We start from the raw sequence: 21,406 nt of genomic DNA on the forward strand, positions 1-21,406 counted from the left end.
TCACACCAACTTGCCAAGTTAGGTATATGTATAAGAGATTATACGAGGTGCCGGATTAAATATTAGTTTGAATTTAATAAGAATGTACTGCGATTCTACACAACTGCCTAATTGATGTAGACAGTTGATAACAAATCACAGCAAGTCAACGACTATTAATAAAGTGAGGGTAGTTGGGTCAAACGTCGTATAAACAACGTCCGAGCCCCTATGCACGATTCGTACGAATGCGCCACGATTAAAAGGAAAGAGGCAATGTATAGTTTTCGACAGCTAAACATGTTTTGACAGGAAATAGTGACAAAAAATATTAAATCAAAAGTAACGTCTAACAATATTATATTTTCTTAAAAAAAAACAGGAATGTTCTATTAATATTTATGGCAACTAGCCTAATCAGCTGTTCAATTAATTGCCTGAATGGTGTTCAGCCATTCAACGGAAAAGCTAGGAATGTGAATCAATTAACAAATTATTCAAATTTCGGTCCCTTTGAACGAAATTGTCAATTTTGTAGATGATTCCTTTGAATTTATGTAGAATGTTTTTAGTCTAAAGTAATTTAAAAATAATTATGACTGATAGAAACAACGCACTTATAAATTTGTAGGGTATTGCAATTAGTAGGTTTAGGCACTTATAAGTTATAATAAATAATAAACTTTAACTTTTTGATTTATTTGTTTTAAAGGCTCGGTTGATTATCTCTAGGGAAGTAAAAAGTTGAGGCTATATAAACTACATGGACATAATTTTTGGGGTTGCCTGTGTTCCGTACCATGATGGTCATCATCCTAATCTATCCATCCCATTAATGTTTAATTTTTAGTATTTGTTGTTATAGCGGCAACGGAAATACATGATTTGTGAAAATTTCTAGCTAGCTATCACGAGCTGTCTGTCTGACAGCGGGGGCTTAGTAATAGGGTTCCCGTTTTACCCTTTGGGTACGGAACCCTAAAAACTACCATTCATACCTTTTGTTTAAGTTTTAAGCTATTGCATAGCTTCTATCGCGGGCCTTGAGCGCGGGGACCGAATCCAGAAATTTAGTAACGAAAAATCTCACGCTCCCCACTCCGACGGGCGCGGAGGTGTGGCTTGAAGGCATAGCATGCAATAGCTTTACCGCGGCAGTCCCCGAGTGCCACACGTCTTTTTTTATAATTAAAAATATTGTTATTATTGAAATAACTATACTATAAAGATGTATTAGTTCCATTGATTATTCTATATTGTACATACATATGAGATACAGAAAATATAATGTGTAGGTATGAAAATAAAAATACGGAATAATCGTTAAGAAGCATTCTCTTCCAGTTATCTTTACCCATTTACTTAATAATTTCTTGCCAGAGAATTGAGATCTCTATAATAATAGGAATTCCAATATATATAATATTCCATAAAATTATTAAAAAGTAATTTATTCCTACACACAAAACGAAATATTATTTTTTATCTGTAAAAATAAAGATATTTATTATTTATCTGTATTGAAATAAATATCTTTAATCTTATGACAATTTCTCTTAGCACAAAATGACATCAATCGAACTGATTTTCAGTTTTTTATAAGCAAGTTAAGCTAGACGTAGTCCAGTCAGATTAGGGATGGGTTCTATGGTGGACCCGTTCTATGGTTCTAGCAATTTCTATAAATTTAGAGCTGTTAAGGCCGTGTACGCGGTCCGTGCGCTGTTTGGCTCAAATATGTGATTTTTCAAACCAGATTGTCCATCAACCACTTATCTTACAAACATATGAATTACTAATAATTTTAGGAAATTTTATTGTCTATGTAGTTAGTTAAGAGTTTTTTTCAATTAATACAGGATTTCTGAATACCATCAAGATAACTGAGCCGATGATTACTTGATTTCACTTTTAGTGTCAATTTCGAAGCTAAAAATATCTGAAATTGCTGACAGATCTAACACACAATTATTTTTAACTAACTGCAAAAATCCTTATTAAAATAGTTAGTTAAAAGATTTTTTTATTTTGGACTCCTAACTTACGAAATTAAAATCCGAACAATGTGAATTTTTTTAGAAATTATAGTGGACAAAATGATTATTTTCACCAAGATATTTGACTTTATTGAATATAATTTATACATATTGCAATAAAAGAATGTCTTAATTATAAGATAAAATTTAAAAAATCAACTAAGGTACCTCTATTATTTTTCTACAATTTTTTTTAAAGTACTATAAAACACTGCACGCGACCCGATTAAAATCAGTCGGCAGCGAGCCTTTCCAGAGAGAGGACATGTTACTCGGCGCTCTCCTGTGGACCTATGCTGTTCATAGTAAAAGGATAGCGCAAGCCGCGATCTATCGTAATAGATCGCGAAGTTTTTGACTTGCGTTAAATAGAATATGCGCTCTTAATATCAAAAGTAGACAATAGTAAGCTACATACTATATTATGTACTTAAAATATTTTAGACTGTATTTCTACAAAGATAAAGCACATATTTGTATATCACAGTCCAAAAAGAGGCTACACGTCTTAGTTAGTACAGAAATGAAAACCTAAGTTAAAGAAGTATATTCATATCTCTTAAATACGTAAATACAAACAAATGTAAAAGCGTGCGAGTGAGACGGACTTATTTGGAATGTAAATTTCTTATATTGTAAAAATAGTACGAATATAATAATTCGTAAGACGGGATTCTTCTGATCTATTTCTATTTAAGTATTGATGTACCTACAATAAACAACTATACTCACACTCACAAATCGTCCCAATCAAAACTCTATCTCCTCGTATATTAGGCAGAGTTTTGATGAGCATATACTTTGAGCATTACTGCTACGAAATAAGGTGGTAATTTGAATGAAACTTCTATGCAACGCCGCTCGGACATATTTGGTAACCTTTTAATAGACGATTGTGAGTCTAGTTGTTTTAAGGTATCATAGCTTTTATCTCAGACTGAGCGCGGCGACAGAATGTAAAAATTCCGTAACGAAAAAACCTAACACCCCCTTTCCAACCGGCACAGCGATGCGATGCTATGCAATAGCTTTACGGCCGTACTCGAGTGCCACACGTATTTTTTTATGACACCAATGATTTTCAGTGTAAATGTGGACACTCCACGCCATCTACTGAGCGTATGTGACATTTTAACCAATATGGTACGTTCGTTTAATTTGATAAAAATGGCCTTTCATTTTAATTCATGTCTTTTACTATAAAATAGAAATGGTCTCTCATATATTATTGTTTTTAAAGCATTTATATTTTTTTGTTCTATTTGGAATAAGCAATGTTTTGTTATAATGTATTTAATATTTATTTTTTATTTCTTTAAACAGTGTTTCTGTATATTGTGTAAATAAATGAATTGTTTAATAAAACTGATAAAGTATTTGTTGTTTTTTATTTTATAACATCCGAAATATACACCAGATTCAGATTCAGACCCAATAAAAAAATGATAGAGTTATCTGTTTTTTTTTTGTTAGTTCACCATCAGCTTCCATAAATCGTCGGTTCAAAAGTTGAAGGACTGGATTCATCTTTGTTAAATGTAATTTTTCATGGTCTATTAAAATGGAACAAGCTTATTTCTTTATGTCGTCATGCAAAAGTTTAGAGTGTTTCATGCACTATATTCGGGCTAGAAGCGAACTGTAAAAAATTAAAAATGCATTATAATATATTTGATACTAGAGGTCCGCCCCGGCTTCGCCCGTGGTACATATTTCGCAATAAAAGGTAGCCTATGTCCTTTCTCGGGTATCAAAATATCTCCATACCAAATTTCATGCAAATTGGTTCAGTAGTTTAGGCGTGATTGAGTAACAGACAGACAGACAGAGTTACTTTCGCATTTATAATAGTAGTATGGATTGTTAGACGTTCATGCAGCTTGACAATTCACGTAGATGCATACCATGCTTCATGCTTGCATTACTGTCCGGGAACTGCATTACGCCAACACGCACACACGATTTGACGTCAAAATAACATGGCATGATTCAAATACGTACCCGACCTGTGTACCCGACGTACCCATACAAATGGTATACGTACTTAACATGAGTAAAATCTTATAGATATAAGGAGTAAAATGCCAAGAAAGTCATATTGTGACTTGCCACTTCCGGAGCGTTAATCAATAAATAAACCTTTTTACTTTTAATACCATTGTGATCCTCTATCAATATTTAGCCGCTTATCTAGCTTTCTATTCTAGGTTGATGCGAGATACAACAACGGACAAACTGTATTTTCGGAAATTAGCTCATTCTCGTTAGTAAATCGTGTTGCCAAGGAGAAAAAGGATTCCTTATCTGTCATTTCACATTTGTGTCACAGTGTCACTGTCAAACACTCAGCCACTCAGGTCAGTGACCGACAGTCAAAACTACGAAGTACGAACTCAATTTCATTTTTATAGTTGTAAAATGTAAAGTTCAATAAAATTTATATTTACTGACAAATATTTTCAGTAAAAGGAGAATAGTGTACAAGGTAATAATACTATCAATATAAAAAGAGCGTGTGTGCCCACCTCTCAGAAGTGAAACTTCTTTCGCAAGATTCAAAGATACCAAAAACGTCGCCTCACTCTATGACGTGACGGTATAGCCATGACGTGACCTTGAAATTTTATTCTCAACGCCCCTAGAAGTTTCACTTCAAAGAAAACAAATAGGAAGCAAATAGGTATTTCAGGCCAAAACAATAGTTTTACAATTCGGGCATAAACAATAGTTCAATAGAACTGATTTAAAACAAGATAGAGATTAAGGATAGAAATAAGATGAAGTTAGAACACTATTTTTTATATATTTGAAGCTGTAAAGCCCCATAAAATAATATATCCTTAAAATTAATTTTCAGGACACCAATCAGTAAAAACGGAGGCTCTACAGCCGCTAGAAGGCATTGGCCTGGTCCAGTATTTTCTTCCAGATCTCTCAGTCCTTTGCCCAGGCTCGCCAGCTTTTCAAACAGTTAAAATATGACAACAATAAATAAATTAGATTGTCCGTATGAAGTCAAAGTTGAATTTGTCGACACAGATGACACAAACACTATTACACCTAAAAATGAAGGTGAAATAACAATAGACGTAGAATTATTGCATAAAGAGAACTTTGTGGTGATAACTAATTATGAAGATTTGATAGTTGAAGCACCGAGACTGTGTTCTCTCTGTGACGGAATATTTCCCAATAGGTTTGTATATTTATCTATACTAATATTATAAATCTGAAGAGTTTGTTTGTTTTAATGCGCTTATCTTAAGAACTACTGGTCCCATTTGAAAAATTCTTTCAGTGTTAGATAGCCCTATAATCCCTATATATCATCACGCTAAGACCAATAGGAGCAGAGCAATGCGGATAAAACCGTGGGGCACAACTAGTATTTAAATATTTTCCCACAGAATATGTGTTATTTTAGTACATCTGTGCCTAGTATCATCAAAATCCTATCAGAGGCTTTCATATGAAAGAGTAACAGACATGAATGGATACATTCTTACAAACTTTCGCCTTTATTATATCGCCTCTTTGCGAGAAAAACGTGATATTTCGCAAAATGTTTTTTTTTTTTATTTGATAATCGAAACCGCCGTATTCAACTTTATTTTGTGCAAAAACGTGGTGTTTTAAAAGTGAAGGACAGCGAGACCATGAGCGAAAAGGACGTCACTACAGTGGTACGTTGCGTTATCGCGTTGTCCCTTTCACATAGTACTCTGTTTTCAACACTGTGACAAGTTAGTTTTCTCTTTAAGCGCCAAAGGTAAGGAGCTCTCAGTTTTCTGCAAAAACGTGATATCACGAGTGTACCACAGTTTTATTGCAAACATATCTTTAAATTCAGTGATATTTTTTGTTATTATACTGTGGTAAAGCAATATAACTCGGTTTTCTTGAAAAAATGTTTCAAATGCAACTTTTTATAAAATCTGATATCACGTTGTTGTTGAAATAATAACATTTTTGAATTGTGATATCATAAGGTGTAACATTGATGATGATGAATGGTTTTTTATTACCAGAAATGAGTGATGGTCATTTATTGTTGTTCCGTTTTTATAGATATGTTTCTTATTTCAATGCAATACATAATGATTTATCACGTTGTAAGCACTAAAAGAAAATACTATTAAGACTTATTTTTTCAGATGGGGACGCGGTCCAAATACTTAGTTTTATTAGCAACAAAAGAAAATAATGACGGAGAACAAAGCAATTCCATTTCTCAAATGGAAATACATGAAAATGAAAGCGACAACAATAATATCGAGCAAGGCGATTCAACTTTTCCAATGGAAACTAACTATGAAAGCAACCGAAATGAGGAGGTGACTGGTTGCAGCGCTGCAGCAGTTGCCGAATGTAAGTAACATTATTAGTTAATTTTATTGTATGTAATGTTATTCGACGCCCGTCTTTTCGTGTGTTTCGTGTGAGGCTTATAGATGGTAAAGTGAAGCGTGGAAAACATTATGGTAGTTATCATAATATTTATCATTTTGATATTGTTTTAGACAAAGAAGACTCAATGGTCACTAATCGTCGCCGTTGTGAATCAACTAGTAGTAGCACCAGTAGTTCCTCAAGTAGCAGTAGTTCATCAAGCAGTGGTCCGTCTTTCTACGAAGGTATAAATTTAATAAAACTCATATTATTGTGGGTACTCGATAACTGTATCTTACATTTATTTACTGACTTATAGATAATTGAAAGTTTAATAGATTTTTTTTGGTTTTTTTTTAGATAGTGATGATTCCGTAAAAGACCCCAACTATGAAATTATGAAACCAGCACGTGTGAGCTCTTCAGAATCTGACGACAACAATGACGTCTATACCAACATCGACTTTCGAAAGGATCAAGACGTTTTTCATTCTAGTGCAGCTACTGTAAGCACAGTACTCAATGCTATAGACCTGAATGTGACCCCAACAGATGAGCATGAAATTGTATTTCATACCGTAAATCAACAGGACCTGCTAATATCAGAAAATGAACCACCTGCCGTCGAAAATGTTAGCACCACGCAAGTAGAGTCAAATGAACCAGATAATACCCCTACTAAAAAAGGTAAAAAAAGGCCCAAAAGAGAATTATTATGGAAAAAAAATGTTGCGAAGCGACTAAGAAACTGTGGAAAATCATACAAATCAACAAAAACTAATAAAATTATACCGGAACGTAAACTAAAACCATCTTGCAAAGAAACATGTACATTTAAATGTGGATCTAATATCACTGAGGAGCAAAGACAACAACTTTTAAAAGAATACTGGGATTTAGGCGAGATTGAAAAGCAATGGTCTTTCATCGCAAACAATATCGAAGTAGTCGTCCCTAAACATCGATACGTTAAAGTTAATCCGGACGGAACCATAGCATTAAATCGTGATAATAATAATGCTTTCTTTTTGACTGTTTCTGGAGTGAAGATTAGAGTATGTAAACTGTTTTTTAAGAACACTTTGGGGATTAATAATCGCCCTATAGAGACGGCTTTAAAGAAAAAAAATAAAGATACTAACATTTCATTAATGAAAGATAATCGTGGGTGTCATCAAAATCACAACAAAGTGGATGAAAATATAAAAGATGGTGTAAGAGTGTTTATTGAGTCAATACCAAAAATTGAATCGCACTACATTCGTGCTAACTCGAAAAGACATTACATCGATGGTAGCAAAGCTATTACAGATCTCCATAGGGACTATGTTGAACAATGTAAATCCCAAAATACCCGTTTTGCAACATACTTGATGTTCTATCGCATATTTACACAAGAATTTAACATTTCATTCTTTATTCCAAAAAAAGACTTGTGCGATATATGCGAAGTAAATAAAAATAGTACAGCTGAAGAGAAGGAGTTAGGAAAAGAAATCTATGAGATGCATCTAAGAGAAAAGCAATTGTCACGAATTGAGAAGGCAAACGACAAGAATAACAAAAATATTTTAGTTGCTGTTTACGATCTTCAAGCAGTCTTTCAATGCCCTAAGGGTGAAATTTCAGTTTTTTACTATAAGTCAAAACTGAATGTACTTAACTTGACAATTTATAATATTCAGACTAACAATGCTGAATGTTTCGTATGGGATGAATCAAACGCTAACAGAGGCGTAAACGAAATCGGCACTTGTGTATTCAAATATCTGATGAAAGTTTCAGAAACGGCCAAAGATCTGGATGTTGTCTTCTACTCAGATAACTGTGCTGGCCAGCAAAAAAACAAGTTTATGATAGCGATGTACCTATATGCTGTACAGACTTTGCCAAATCTCAAGTCAGTGACACATAAATATTTAATCAAGGGTCACACACAGAATGAAGGCGATTCAGCCCATTCTCAAATAGAAAGAGAAGTAAAACGTCAGTTAAGATCAGGTCCTATGTATACCCCTGACGCATTTATTGGTGCCATAAAAGCTGCCAGAAAAAAAGGGGAGCCTTTCCATGTGAATGAATTGAGTTTCTGTGATATAAATGACTGGAAAAATGTATGCAACCTGATGAACTATGCGCTGGTAAAAGATGAAGATAATAACGCAGTGAAGTTTTCAGGAATAAAGGTAATACAAGTTAAAAAAGAGGACCCTAATGCCATATTTTTTAAAGATTCGTATGCCGACGTACAGTTCAAGAAGGCCATCGTTTTGAAGAAGAATAAGAAGATAAGTAACAATACCAATATTGAATTGAAAAAAGCTTATACTCGGAAACCTGGATTAGCCGAAAAAAAGAAAAAGGATATCATGGATTTGGTTAATAAAAACCTCATCCCAAGATATTATAAGCCATTCTTTGAAGCCTTGTAAGTTTTAATAATACTGTTTTGGAAATGAATGGCATTTCAGCACAAAATATGAGTGATATGGTTTTATCTATTTAAAGTTTTAATAGGCGATTTTTATGTTTTTTGTTATTATAATGTTTAAGATTTTGCTCATAGAGGAGATTTATGTTTTGATAATTATTATTTTTTGTTTAGAATTTTGCTTACTTTATAAACATACGTTTATAAAGTAAGCACTTAATTGTGCAAATTTACTGATTACTTAGTTTATGACCGAGACTGAAAACTTAGATTACTAGTTTTTTGAGATTATATAATTAAGATGATTACAATGTAAGAAGAAATAAGCATAAAGTGAGAAGAATATTGATTACATTCAATAAAGGCTGACTAACTGTTGATTAGTAATAGTTTTGTCCAAAGAAACCACTGTTTAGCTACAACTATTTCATCTGTTTAATAAATGTTTCTAATTTCAACAATGTGTTTTTATATTATAATTTAGCATAAAATAAAAATAATAGCATCAACAACGTGACAGATTAATTTGCTACATCGTTCTTCTTATACTTTTTCAGAAAAAATGTGACATATTTTTTCCTTTTTTTTTTAATGCTTTTTTTGTCCTAAAATCTTTTAAATTAGGGTATTTTTTTTGCATTATGCAATAGTTAATAAGATAATTCATATAATTTGTTATAGATGTAACCCATAAAAACGTTCATTTACCTAATATACCTTTTTGAAAGTTTAAAAATGCTCTCCTGTAAAATCGCCTTTTTCGAAATAACACGGTTTCGTCGCAAAGAGGCGATATATAAGTAGCATATAATAATAATATATGTACTTATTTATGTTTGTTGATTCTCTTTTGGTAATAATAAATAACTATGTTTTATTATTTTTAGCATAATTTGGATATTAATATCATCTTATTTCAATTATATTTTTTTTATCTTTATGTTACCATTTTTGATGCTTCAATATTAATATTTTGATTATCCTACAATAAAATATAAGTAACATTTATATCAAGGCTCAAAAGTCTGCACATCAAATATTTAACAAAATTTGTTTTTCATTTCAGCTATTCATTTCTACAACACAACTTACAGCATTTGATATTAAAACTCGATAAATGTGACGAATATTCTTGCAAGACATGTTCCGGCAAATTCTCAACACATCATGATTTAGAAAACCACAAAATAAACTGTATTTTATATGATTATAATAATAAATCAATATGTCCTATATGTAAGGAACATATAGAAAGTACAAAATTGAGATCGCACTTAAGAACACATCCAAATAAAGAAGCGAAATGTGAAATCTGTGGTGTAATAATCAAATCATTGAGTAATTTTAGGCATCATATACTGAATATACATAATAGGCAGTTTAAAACCTGTGAATATTGTGACAAAAGTATTAGACTATGTTATTACAGCGTTCATATAAAAAAAGTTCATAGTCACGAAAAAGTGAAGTGCGATCTGTGTTGCAAATATTTTAATTCCGTCGAAAATATGGAAAACCACAAGTCGTATATTCATGAAAAATTGAAAACCAAGCAAACCAAGGATTTTCCATATAAATGTTTTAGGTGTTCTAATTCTTTTAAATTGGAGAAGAATCTCATTGCACATGCAGAAAAATGTAAACCTCACAAATGTTCTTTATGTGATTCAACATTTAAAAATAATCAGACGCTTAAGAGTCATTTGACTTGGGTGCATTATAGTGGGAATGGGCATAACTGTGAAATATGTGGTAAAACTTTTAAATCGCCATACAGTGTGCGTAAACATATGAAAACTTCACATTCTACAGATAAACAAGAAAGTTGATATAATTTTTATGTTTTTTGGAAGAGATTGTACTGATTATTATTATTCTATATGTCTTTAAGATTAGTATTTGATTTTACGCAAGTATATTGCGTTTCATTAAAGAAACGAATCTTCAATGGCGGCCAAAGCTGACACTGACGTATGGTAGAGTCAGCAGAAAAAAAAAAGAAATCACGTAAATGGATAATTATTTTATTAATTATTTCAAATTGTTTGTTGACAAACTTTTTGTTATGGTATTTGTGTATATAAATGAATTATCATATTTACGTATACAGAATGTAACAAAATCCCCATAATATTTGTAATGAGCCCATAAACTGGCATAAAGCTGAACAACTTTTCCCAAAGAACATATTTTGTCAGATTCCAATAAAACATTATTATTACTTTCGCAAATGCATAATTGTCATTGTAAATTTATGATAAAAACTATTATAGGGAAAAATCAAATACATTTTAGTGATTGTATTTTTCCATATTTTTTTGCATGCCGTACGGCCGTGTGTAAGCGAGAGGGTTGATAAGCGCCGCCATTGAAGATTCGTTTCTTTAATGAACTGCATTATAATATACTTTAACGGCCTTACTAATAAAAAGTTAAACAATGAATAAATTTCTACTATTTTCTACCATAGCTGTGTCCTGCTCTTGCTCACATGAAATGTCAATCATAAAAACAAGACAGGTTATTGCAATAACTAATCCATTGCAAAGCGAATGGGTAACTTTTATTAGTAAAACCGTTAGAAATTAAAGATTTTAAACTAAGTCAAGAGGTGATACTTATTTAATATACATGTAATTTGTTACAATATATAATAATTATAATTAATTTAAATGAATCAATTTTATGTTTTATTGTTAATAAATTTCAGTATTGAAGTACTTATTGGAATTTAGAGGAAAAGTATTATTAGGGTAAATAAAATAAATGTTTCTTAATATATGTCTTTTATTAATTCCTAAAATATTAATTATTTTATATATTACTAGCGTTCCGCCCCGACTTCGCTCGTGGTACATATTTACGTTTTCTGTACATAAGAACCATCCTCGTATTTCAAGGAATATAATAAAAAAAGAATTATCGAAATCGGTCCACCCGTTCACGCGTGATGCCGTGACCAAGGAAAATTTTATATAGGTATATATATAGTATATAAGATGTAATAAGTAAGAATAGTGTCGATTTTAAAGAGCGGCAAAATTCAAAAGGATTTTTAAATGAGATAATAAATTGGCGCGTTTTTCACAATTTATATTATGTATTTATTTATTCATATAAATGAATTATTTGTTATTTTTCTACAAGAACATAATATTTGTTACAATATGTATTATTTATATTTTAAGAATTTTTGTAAACAAATGTTGGTTGACCAAATAAATAAATATATAGAACATAATATATACTCAGGGCTTCTCAGGGGAGACTGCCCCCGTTTTCCAATTACAGCACTACTAGAGCGCATTATGTGGCATAATGCTTAACGTTGAATGTTCCAAATACAGCAACGCTTCGCACAATCGAGCACTAGAAAAAGTAATGCGCGTGAATTGATGCGTGCAATCGATTTATCGTTAGTAATTATTAATTGTTGGAAAACATTTTAAAGCTTTCGTTTCATTGTAGTTTTTTCGAAATAATCAAAGTTAATTCAAATTGTGTTACTTAAAAAAATAAATATAAGTATGGATGAAGGTACAAACATTGAAAAAAATGTTAATGAAATAATCAAAATCCAAATTACTTAAAATAACCGTAAATATTTTTCAACCAATTATTATGTACATACCACTTTATTTACACATTAATGAGGTTATTGCTAATTAACTCTATGAATATTTTTTTTTTCAACACTGAACTACGCAACCTGCTGGTGCGTTTCACGTTCCAATTAAGCATCAGCATAATTCGGCATTGTGCGGCACTGAGTCGCATTATGCTCTGTAATTGGAAAACAGCCTGCATTACGCCAACACGCACACACGATTTGACGTCAAAATAACATGGCATGATTCAAATACGTATCCATACAATTTGTACGATACAAATCGTATACGTATCATGAGTAAAATCACAGTAAAATCAAGAGTAAAATGAGTAAAATAGATAACAGGAGTAAAATGCCAAGAAAGTCATATTGTGACTTGCCACTTCCGGAGCGCTAATTAATAAATAAACCTTTTTACTTATAATACCATTGTGATCCTCTATCAATATTTAGCCGCTTATCTAGCTTTTTATTTCTATTCTAAGTTGATGCGAGATACAACAACGAACTTAGAACTATATTTTCGTAAATTAGCTCATTCTCATTTGTAAATCGTGTTGCCAAGGAGAAAAAGGATTCCGTCATTGACAATTACTTGCTCTGTCAAGTGTCATTTCACTTATTTTGTGTCACCATTGTCACAGACCACAGTGTCACTGTCAAACACTCAGGTCAGTGACCGACAGTCAAAACTACGAACTCAATTTCATTTTTACAGTTGTAAAATGTAAAGTTCAATAAAATTTATATTTACTGACAAATATTTTCAGCAAAAGGAGGTAAAAGTAAAAGGAGGTATACAAGGTAATAATACTACTAATATAAAAAGAGCGTGTGTGCCCACCTCTCAGAAGTGAAACTACTTTGGCATTTCTTTAGCAAGATTCAAAGATACGGATACCAAAAATGTCGCCTCACTCAATGACGTGACAGTATTTCCATGACGCAACTTTGAAATTAAACCTTGAAATTTTATTCTCAACGCGCATGAAGTTTTTCTTCAAAAAAACAAATACGTTAGGTATTTCAGTCGAAATCTATTGAACTGATTTAAAACAAGATAGCGGTATGGAAATAAGACAAAAATTTATTTATATTTGAATCTGTAAAGCCTCATAAAATAATAATTCCTAAAAAATAATTTTCAGGAGACCAACCGGTAGAAAAGGAGGCTCTTCAGCTGCGAGAGGGCATTGGCCTGGTCCAGTATTTTCTTCCAGATCTCTCGGTCCTTTGCCCAGGCTCGCCAGCTTTTCAATCAGTAAAAATATGACAACAATAAATAAATTAGATTGTCCGTATGAAGTTAAAGTTGAATTTGTCGACACAGATGACACAAACACAATTACACCTAAAAATGAAGGTGAAATAACGATAGACGTAGAATTATTGCATAAAGAGAACTTTGTGGTGATAACTAATTATGAAGATTTGATAGTTGAAGCACCGAGACTGTGTTCTCTCTGTGACGGAATATTTCCCAATAGGTTTGTATATTTATCCATACTAATATTATAAAGCTAAAGAGTTTGTTTGTTTGAATGCACTAATCTCAGGAACTACTGATCCGATTTGAAAAGTTCTTTCAATGTTTGATAGCCCATTTATCGAGGAAGGTTATAGGCTATGTATCATCACGCTAAGACCAACAGGAGCAGAGCAATGCGATATTTAAATATTTTTCCACTAGTTACAGTGGAACCATAAAAATAACTATTTCTATAGAATATGTGTTATTTTAGTACCTCTCTACCAAGTATCATCAGAATCCTATCTGTGAAAGAGTATCAAACATAAACCATACTGTCTTACACACTTAGCCTTTATTAATTATTATTAGACATCGGATTATATGCATTTGCATATTTGCATATGCAAATGCATAAAACTCTCTAACTACGGCGTTAGTGCATATTTTGGCCTTTTTTCCCCCAAACGTGCATATTTCGTTAAGTAGCGGGAGCGGGAGGCATGCGTGACAATGACGTGAAGCGCGAGCGCAGTGGCTGACTGACTGACAGTGCGAATCGCGGGTGCGGGGTGACAATTAACGTCGCACTCGAAAATTTAGAAAAATGCTTAATTGTATATTGCCACAAAAACAATACTTAATTTTAAGAGAATTTCGCTGTTTTTAAACAATCTTTGATTAAAATATATAAAAATAATAATTTGATTAAAATATATAAAGGTTTTTTGAATTTGTATTGTGCATATTTTAGGCATATTAGTTGTTTTTAGTGCATATTTCGGCCTTTTTTAGTGCATATTTGCATGCATATTTTGGCATTTTGTTAGTGCATATAATCCGATGTCTAATTATTATATACTAGCTTCCGCCCACGACTTTGTATGTGCATCCTCGTTTTTCCCCGTTCCCGCAAGAATTTCGGGAATTCCTTTCTTAGCGGATGCCTACGTCCTAACATCTACCTGCATGCCAAATTTCAGCCCGATATTTCCAGTGGTTTGGGCTGTGCGTTGATAGATCACTATATCAGTCACCTTTGAGTTTTATATATACAGTGTAAACTCTATATAACGTCACGTAAGGGACCGTGCATTTTTCGACGTTATAGAGAGTGGTCGTTAAATGGAGAGAAAGGGAAAATTGCATGATTGGTCCCGAGACAGGAATATTATTTTGACATTGCCTATGAAACCATGTTATCATCGCTTGATCAAGGTCTTCATATTGAGGTTTCTTCAATTTTTTGGCAGATCGTCCATCTTCTTCGGCATGCAGAATTTTTTCTTTATTTTTCTACGACTGCATTTCTGAGAATCTTCGGTATGTCAGTAAAAAAGAATGTAAACAACTACATTTTCATTGATTTCGGCAACTTAGTCAGTACTTCCTAGTCCTAGTTCCTAGTTGTAATGTCTTATTGTGGTCGTTAAGTAGAGTGAGCGTGATGCTATATGGAGTGTATTATTGTATAGACAACAATATAAACCAACCAAAGTCGAGAAATCTTGACGTTATACGGAGTTTGACGTTAAATGGAGTGTCGTTATATAGAGTTTACACTGTATAGAAGTAGCATATTATAATAAAAAGCTATGTATTTATGTTTGTTGATTCTCTTTTGGTAATAATGCTTTTGATATTAATATCATTTTATTAAATTTTTTTTTTCTTTTTGTTAGCATTATAGATAGAATAGATGAAGAATATTTATTGTATGTATTTTGATTATCCTACAAAAAAAGATGACATTTATATTAAGGCACATAAAATATTTAACAATATTTGTTTCTTGTTTCAGCTATTCATTTCTACAACACAACTTACAGCATTTGAAATTGAAACTCGATAAATGTGACGAATATTCTTGCAAGACACGTTCCGGCAAATTCTCAACACATCACGATTTAGAAAACCACAAAGGAAACTGTGTTTTGTATGATAATAATAAATCAATATGTCCTATATGTAAGGAACTTATAGAAAGTAAAAAATTGAGATCACACTTAAGAACACATCCAAATAAAGAAGCGAAATGTGACATTTGTGGTATCATAATCAAATCGTTGAGTAATTTTAGGCATCATATGCAGAATATACATAATAGGCAGTTTAAAAACTGTGAATATTGTGGTAAAAGTATTAGACTATTGTACTACAGCACTCATATAAAAAAAGTTCATAGCCACGAAAAAGTGAAGTGCGATCTGTGTTGCAAATATTTTAATTCCATCGAAAATATGGAAAACCACAAGTCGTATATTCATGAAAAATTGAAAACCAAGCAAACCAAGGATTTTCCATATAAATGTTTTATGTGTTCTAATTCTTTTAAATTGGAAAAGAATCTCATAGCACATGTAGAAAAATGTAAACCTCTCAAATGTGGTTTATGTGATTCAACATTTAAAAATAAGCAAATTCTTAAGAATCATTTGACATGGGTGCATTATAGTGGGGATGTGCATAATTGTGAAATTTGCGGTAAATTTTTTAAATCGCCGTACAGTGTGCGCAGACATATGAAAACTTCACATTCTACAGATAAACAAGAAAGTTGATATAATTTGTATGTTTGGAAGAGATTGTATTTGATTGACTTGATTATAAGTATTTTATATATCTTAAAGATATTATTTTCTAGTGTTTGATTTTACGCGAGTATTGTACATTTAGAAATTAAATATTTTGACAGATTTTAAACTTAGTCTCTCCCCGGTGACAACGTTGAAACGTCGGCAAAATAATATAAAGAATTAATCGCGTTTAAATCCGTTAAAATCTTTAATGCGTTTGTTATACATAGATGTTAGAAATAATAGGTCCATGAATATCTAATTCTAATATATATTATAAAGGCGAAAGTTTGTAAGGATGTATAAATGTATGGATGTATGGATGTTTGTTACTCTTTCACGTAAAAACTACTGAACCGATTACAATGAAATTTAGCACACATATAGAGGGTAACTTGGATTAGCACATAGGAAAGTTTTTATCCCGGAAATCCCACGGGAACGGGAACTATGCGGGTTTTCCTTTGCAAACGCGGGCGAAGCCGCGGGCGGAAATCTAGTACCTAATAAAGTAAATTAAAATTGGCTAATGACATGCTAATTTACTTATGTTGTCAGACTTAATCATCAAGAGGATAGAAAGATATTTATTTAATATGTGTAATTTGTTACATATAAGTAATTATAATTAATTTAAATAAATCAATTCTATGTTTTATTGTTAATGAATTTCAGTATTTTAATATTGGAATTTAGAGTAAAAGTATTATTTATTATTATTTATTATAAGGATCTAAGAGTCTTTTGTTTAAAATAAAATAAATGTTTTTTAATATCTGTCTTTTATTAATTCATAAAATATTTAATTATTTTATTTATATATTAAGTAATAAGTCAAGTAAGAATAGTGTGGATTTTAAAGAGCGGCAAAATTCAAAAGGATTTTTAAATGAGATAATAAATTGGCGCGCTTTTCACAATGTATATTATTTATTTATTCATTTATTTGTTACTTTTCTACAAGAACATAATATTTTGTTACATGTAATATTTATATTTTAAGAATCATTGTAAACGTCGTAAACAAATGTTGGTTGACCCATGGACGTATAAAAAAAGACGGACGGTATATCGCCTAAACATTGAGTGAAGCCTAGTAATGGCGGCGAAACATCCATGTGTGTGTGCCATGTTGCCATGGCAACAGCTGTCCTGATGACAATGGCGGCTGTATTTTTTTCTATAAATTTTGCCGTAATAATTTTGTCATTAAAACATAAAAGAAATAACTTGCTTCCCTGTGGAATGTAATCCCTTGTGTTTTGTTATTTAAAATTGTACTGTTGCGACACCATTTAACCACGCAAGACGGCATTTTAAATATTTTTTGTGAAACAGTGACGCAGTTAATCAGTCGGTAGTTCATGACGTAATGGCGGCCGACTAGCTTACTATGGTGAGAGTGTGTGCGTGTTTATTGTCTTTACACGATCGCTAGCTTACTATGGTGGCTTCACGTTGTTTGTTCGTAATACGGCGTCCGTCTTTTTTTATACGTCCATGGGTTGACCAAATAAATAAATAACTAAATATAGGTAACGGAGACAAACTTGTTATACATTTTTCAAGACAAATGTATGTAATTTATGTACTTCTATGTAATATACATTTAGACAGAAAACGTTATATTGAGCGAAAAAATGTCTAACAGCGCGTTGTGGTCATAGTAAAAGGACCGTATGAAATTCGAGTTGTGACTCGAATTAGAACGCACATATTAACGCGCTGTGGAAAGAAGAAATGCGGCATTCTAAACTTTAATTTGCTAACAATGACGCGATGAAATATGAATAGGCGTGCTTTTATTTTATTACTTAGGGCTGATTTTTCAATACTTTCTGCACGCAAGAGCAACTTTTGTCTCCGCAACTACTTTGCGGTAGAAAATGGCAATGCTATTTGAAGTAGAAAATGGCAGCTCACAGAAACCAATAAGGTTTAGGTAACCAATTAGCAAGTATCATCACAAGATCATTGCAAACTCCTGAGGCAAACTCAAAGTCATGGAGATGTTTTTTACACGCTTTATATTAGCTTCACCTGTATGTTTGTATGTTTGTAATTTTTTATACAACAGCTGTGTCCTGTGAACTGTCAAGTGTCAATGTCGTAACAAAAATGTCACATGAGTTTTAAAAATAAGTGCTTCAATTTGAAAATATTTGCGTTTAAACACAAATAATTGTGATAAGTGATAACTAAAATAATAGTGAACAAACTAAGCGTTAATTAATAATATCCAAACAACAAATATGAATTTAGAGTTTTTCAACAGTGCTGATATAAAACTAGAAAATGCTGACACTGTATCTTATTCCAAGTACATTACGTTTGAAGAAGAGCTAAAAGAAGATATTATAAATTTTGAAGAAGAAATATTATTGAGGGCTACTCCCACCTCATTCACAGCCTATGACGACTTGATGTTAGATGACCCACGAATGTGTTCAAAATGTGATAAAGTTTTTCCTAATAGGTATGTTATTTATCGTTTTACTGACAAGAAAAAATTCCATAAATTAAGTTAGATGTTTTAGGGGGTGAGGGGATCGAGTGACGAGTCAAATAAAAACTCAAAAAATAAAAAAAATCACGTAATTTATGGATGCCCCCTAATATAATGTTATGTTCTCACGGTATCATACTGCGTTTTTGTCGGCAGCTTCTTTTATAATAGCTCAAAACTCTTATTTGACTTGCTTACTAATAAACTTTACCTGTTTTAAAAGTAAATAACTCAATAACAAAGTTTTAAATAATTTAATCAAAATAAGTGGCTATTGACAATACTATAACTTTCTTACTAGAACTACTAATTTTATAAATCCAATGTCGTAATACAAGTAATTACTTCAATATTAAGAATAAAAAGCTAATTATAAAATTGTAATTTTAATTTCAGTTTCACATTTCTGCAACATAACATAGACCATATTGAAGTGCCTTTAACCAAATTAAATATACACACATGCAAGAAATGTAACCAAACATTTCAGTCTAAAAGACACCTCGACGAACACAGATCAACCCATAAATTGACAACATTAGACGAGCTTCAAACATGTAATATATGTAATAAGACGTTCACTCGAAAACGCTGGACGGCTCACATCGACGAAGTCCACGGAATGTTGAGACACGAATGCCAACTTTGCAAGAAAGTTGTGAAAACTTTAAGTACATTAAAGAACCATATGATGTTCGTTCACGAGAAAAAATATAAGCCGTGGCGGTTCCGAACACACGACACAGGGGAGGAGTATCGTTGTAAGAAATGCCCAAAGATATTTAAACATAAGTATTCGTTACAAACGCACGTCAAGAATTGTCATTCAGATGTTGAATATGAGTGTGGTATATGCAAGAAGATGTTTACGAGTAAACCGTATTTAAATACGCACTTGCAAAGGGTGCACTGTGCTGATGGAAAGGAATATGCATGTGAGATTTGCGGGAAGTTGTTTAAATCGATGCGTAGAGTCAGTATACATAAGAAGAACTCGCATAAGAATTTTAAATCATGATTTTATTGTATTGTTCTATTAAACATTTGTGGAAATCAGTTAGGCTGAATTATATAGGATAAGATTCTTGTAATTTTGGCTATAGTATGGGTGTTATATCTTTATATAGTGCTATAAGGAGCTTTTGGTACATGGTGTGATTCGGATATAATGCCGGTCATCTTGTAACAGTGCATTTACATCAAACGAGGGAATGCTCATTCTAACCCCAATATGTCAAAGTCTTTTAGTGTAAACAGGCGTAGAGCATTCTTTCGTTGTTCTTAATGCATTCGAAAAAATTCTATGTAATGTTCTAATATTGAATAACACTGAATACGAGTTTTCGTTTACACTAAAAGATCACGAAAGAACCCTCTAGCTCTAGCACTATGTTTAGTTGATGTAAATAAACCGTAATTTGATGACAGATCCAACGATCATGTCATAGAATCGGCTTCGTTTTTAAATTCCACAAAACAATTCACGAATTTTGTACAACGCCAACATTTTTGTACACCAGTGCTGTTCTTACACTGTCAGCCAAGTGCCAAAAGATCCTTGTAGCACTATATCTATAATGTGAGCAATAATAGTGATAGATGAGTGAGTGTAAAACAAAATACTTTATTTTATATTTATAAATTGTTTTAATTGAGGTTTGTGATAATTGATAACCAGTGTGAGAACGCCTTAAAAAGTTAATATATTTAGGTAGTATTAAAAAAATCGTGCATGCTTTTTAGATTTTACAGTTAACATTTTATTAGGTTTCAGTTTTTCATGGTCAATCTTGTGATTAAATAATACATATTTTTACTAATGGTGCATTTACAAATTCGTGTTCGTTATTCGCCTAATCATTTGTAACTATATATTCGACGAAACATTCGTATACGAGTGTTGACATGAATCACTGTTCACACATTCGTCTTTTCTTTGACTAGCTGCTCCGCGCGGTTTCACCCCCGTGGCTCCACTCCTGTTGGTCGTAGCGGGATGATATATACCCTATATTATAGAGGTTACCCTCATTTATCGAGGAAGGTTATAGGGCCTATAACCTTCCTCGATAAATGAGCTATCTAACACCGAAAGAATTTTTCAAATCGGACCAGTAGTTCCCGAGATTAGCGCGTTCAAACAAACAAACAAACTCTTCAGCTTTATAATATTAGTATAGATTATGTCCGAAAACCGGCTACACACGCTAAATATTGTTAGATTTTGTAAACATATTATTTTGTCAAGCGTAATCTTCGCTGCGTATCATCCTTGCTGTAAGCGCCAACCATATTACTCGTGATCGTACGGGGTGACGTAAGTGTTTACTTTTGGCGGGAGGCGGAGTCTCCGTTCGTAGCGTAAGCTACTATTTACTATTTTGTGCCGGTACAGGGCGTACCGGAAACTT

General features: G+C 32.3%; 4 protein-coding genes across 4 annotated transcripts; all 4 read left to right on the forward strand.

Moving 5' to 3' along the window:
- The first annotated feature begins 4,386 nt into the window (after positions 1-4,386).
- On the forward strand, positions 4,387-11,524 carry LOC149896255 (zinc finger Y-chromosomal protein 1-like). The gene is made up of 3 exons (XM_090118087.1): positions 4,387-4,500; positions 4,873-5,211; positions 9,902-11,524. The coding sequence occupies exons 2-3, from the start codon at positions 4,994-4,996 to the stop codon at positions 10,662-10,664; spliced, it is 981 nt and encodes a 326-aa protein (XP_089974213.1). The 5' UTR covers positions 4,387-4,500; positions 4,873-4,993; the 3' UTR covers positions 10,665-11,524.
- On the forward strand, positions 6,050-9,259 carry LOC149896256 (uncharacterized). The gene is made up of 3 exons (XM_090118079.1): positions 6,050-6,383; positions 6,536-6,649; positions 6,765-9,259. Exons 1-3 carry the CDS (start codon positions 6,170-6,172, stop codon positions 8,834-8,836), a joined length of 2,400 nt encoding a protein of 799 aa, XP_089974205.1. The 5' UTR covers positions 6,050-6,169; the 3' UTR covers positions 8,837-9,259.
- Positions 11,525-13,109: 1,585 nt separating the features above from the next.
- On the forward strand, positions 13,110-17,193 carry LOC149896257 (zinc finger Y-chromosomal protein-like). The gene is made up of 3 exons (XM_090118042.1): positions 13,110-13,249; positions 13,594-13,932; positions 15,715-17,193. The coding sequence occupies exons 2-3, from the start codon at positions 13,715-13,717 to the stop codon at positions 16,472-16,474; spliced, it is 978 nt and encodes a 325-aa protein (XP_089974168.1). The 5' UTR covers positions 13,110-13,249; positions 13,594-13,714; the 3' UTR covers positions 16,475-17,193.
- Positions 17,194-18,711: 1,518 nt separating this feature from the next.
- On the forward strand, positions 18,712-20,663 carry LOC149896258 (uncharacterized). The gene is made up of 2 exons (XM_090118239.1): positions 18,712-18,965; positions 19,392-20,663. Exons 1-2 carry the CDS (start codon positions 18,742-18,744, stop codon positions 20,011-20,013), a joined length of 846 nt encoding a protein of 281 aa, XP_089974365.1. The 5' UTR covers positions 18,712-18,741; the 3' UTR covers positions 20,014-20,663.
- The last annotated feature ends 743 nt before the right edge of the window (positions 20,664-21,406 follow it).

The sequence above is a fragment of the Colias eurytheme genome, chromosome 29 (assembly GCF_061535395.1).
Source record: "Colias eurytheme isolate Ceu_HAF_F1 chromosome 29, ilColEury1 Martin Lab GWU primary, whole genome shotgun sequence".
NCBI classification, from domain to species: Eukaryota; Metazoa; Arthropoda; class Insecta; order Lepidoptera; family Pieridae; genus Colias; species Colias eurytheme.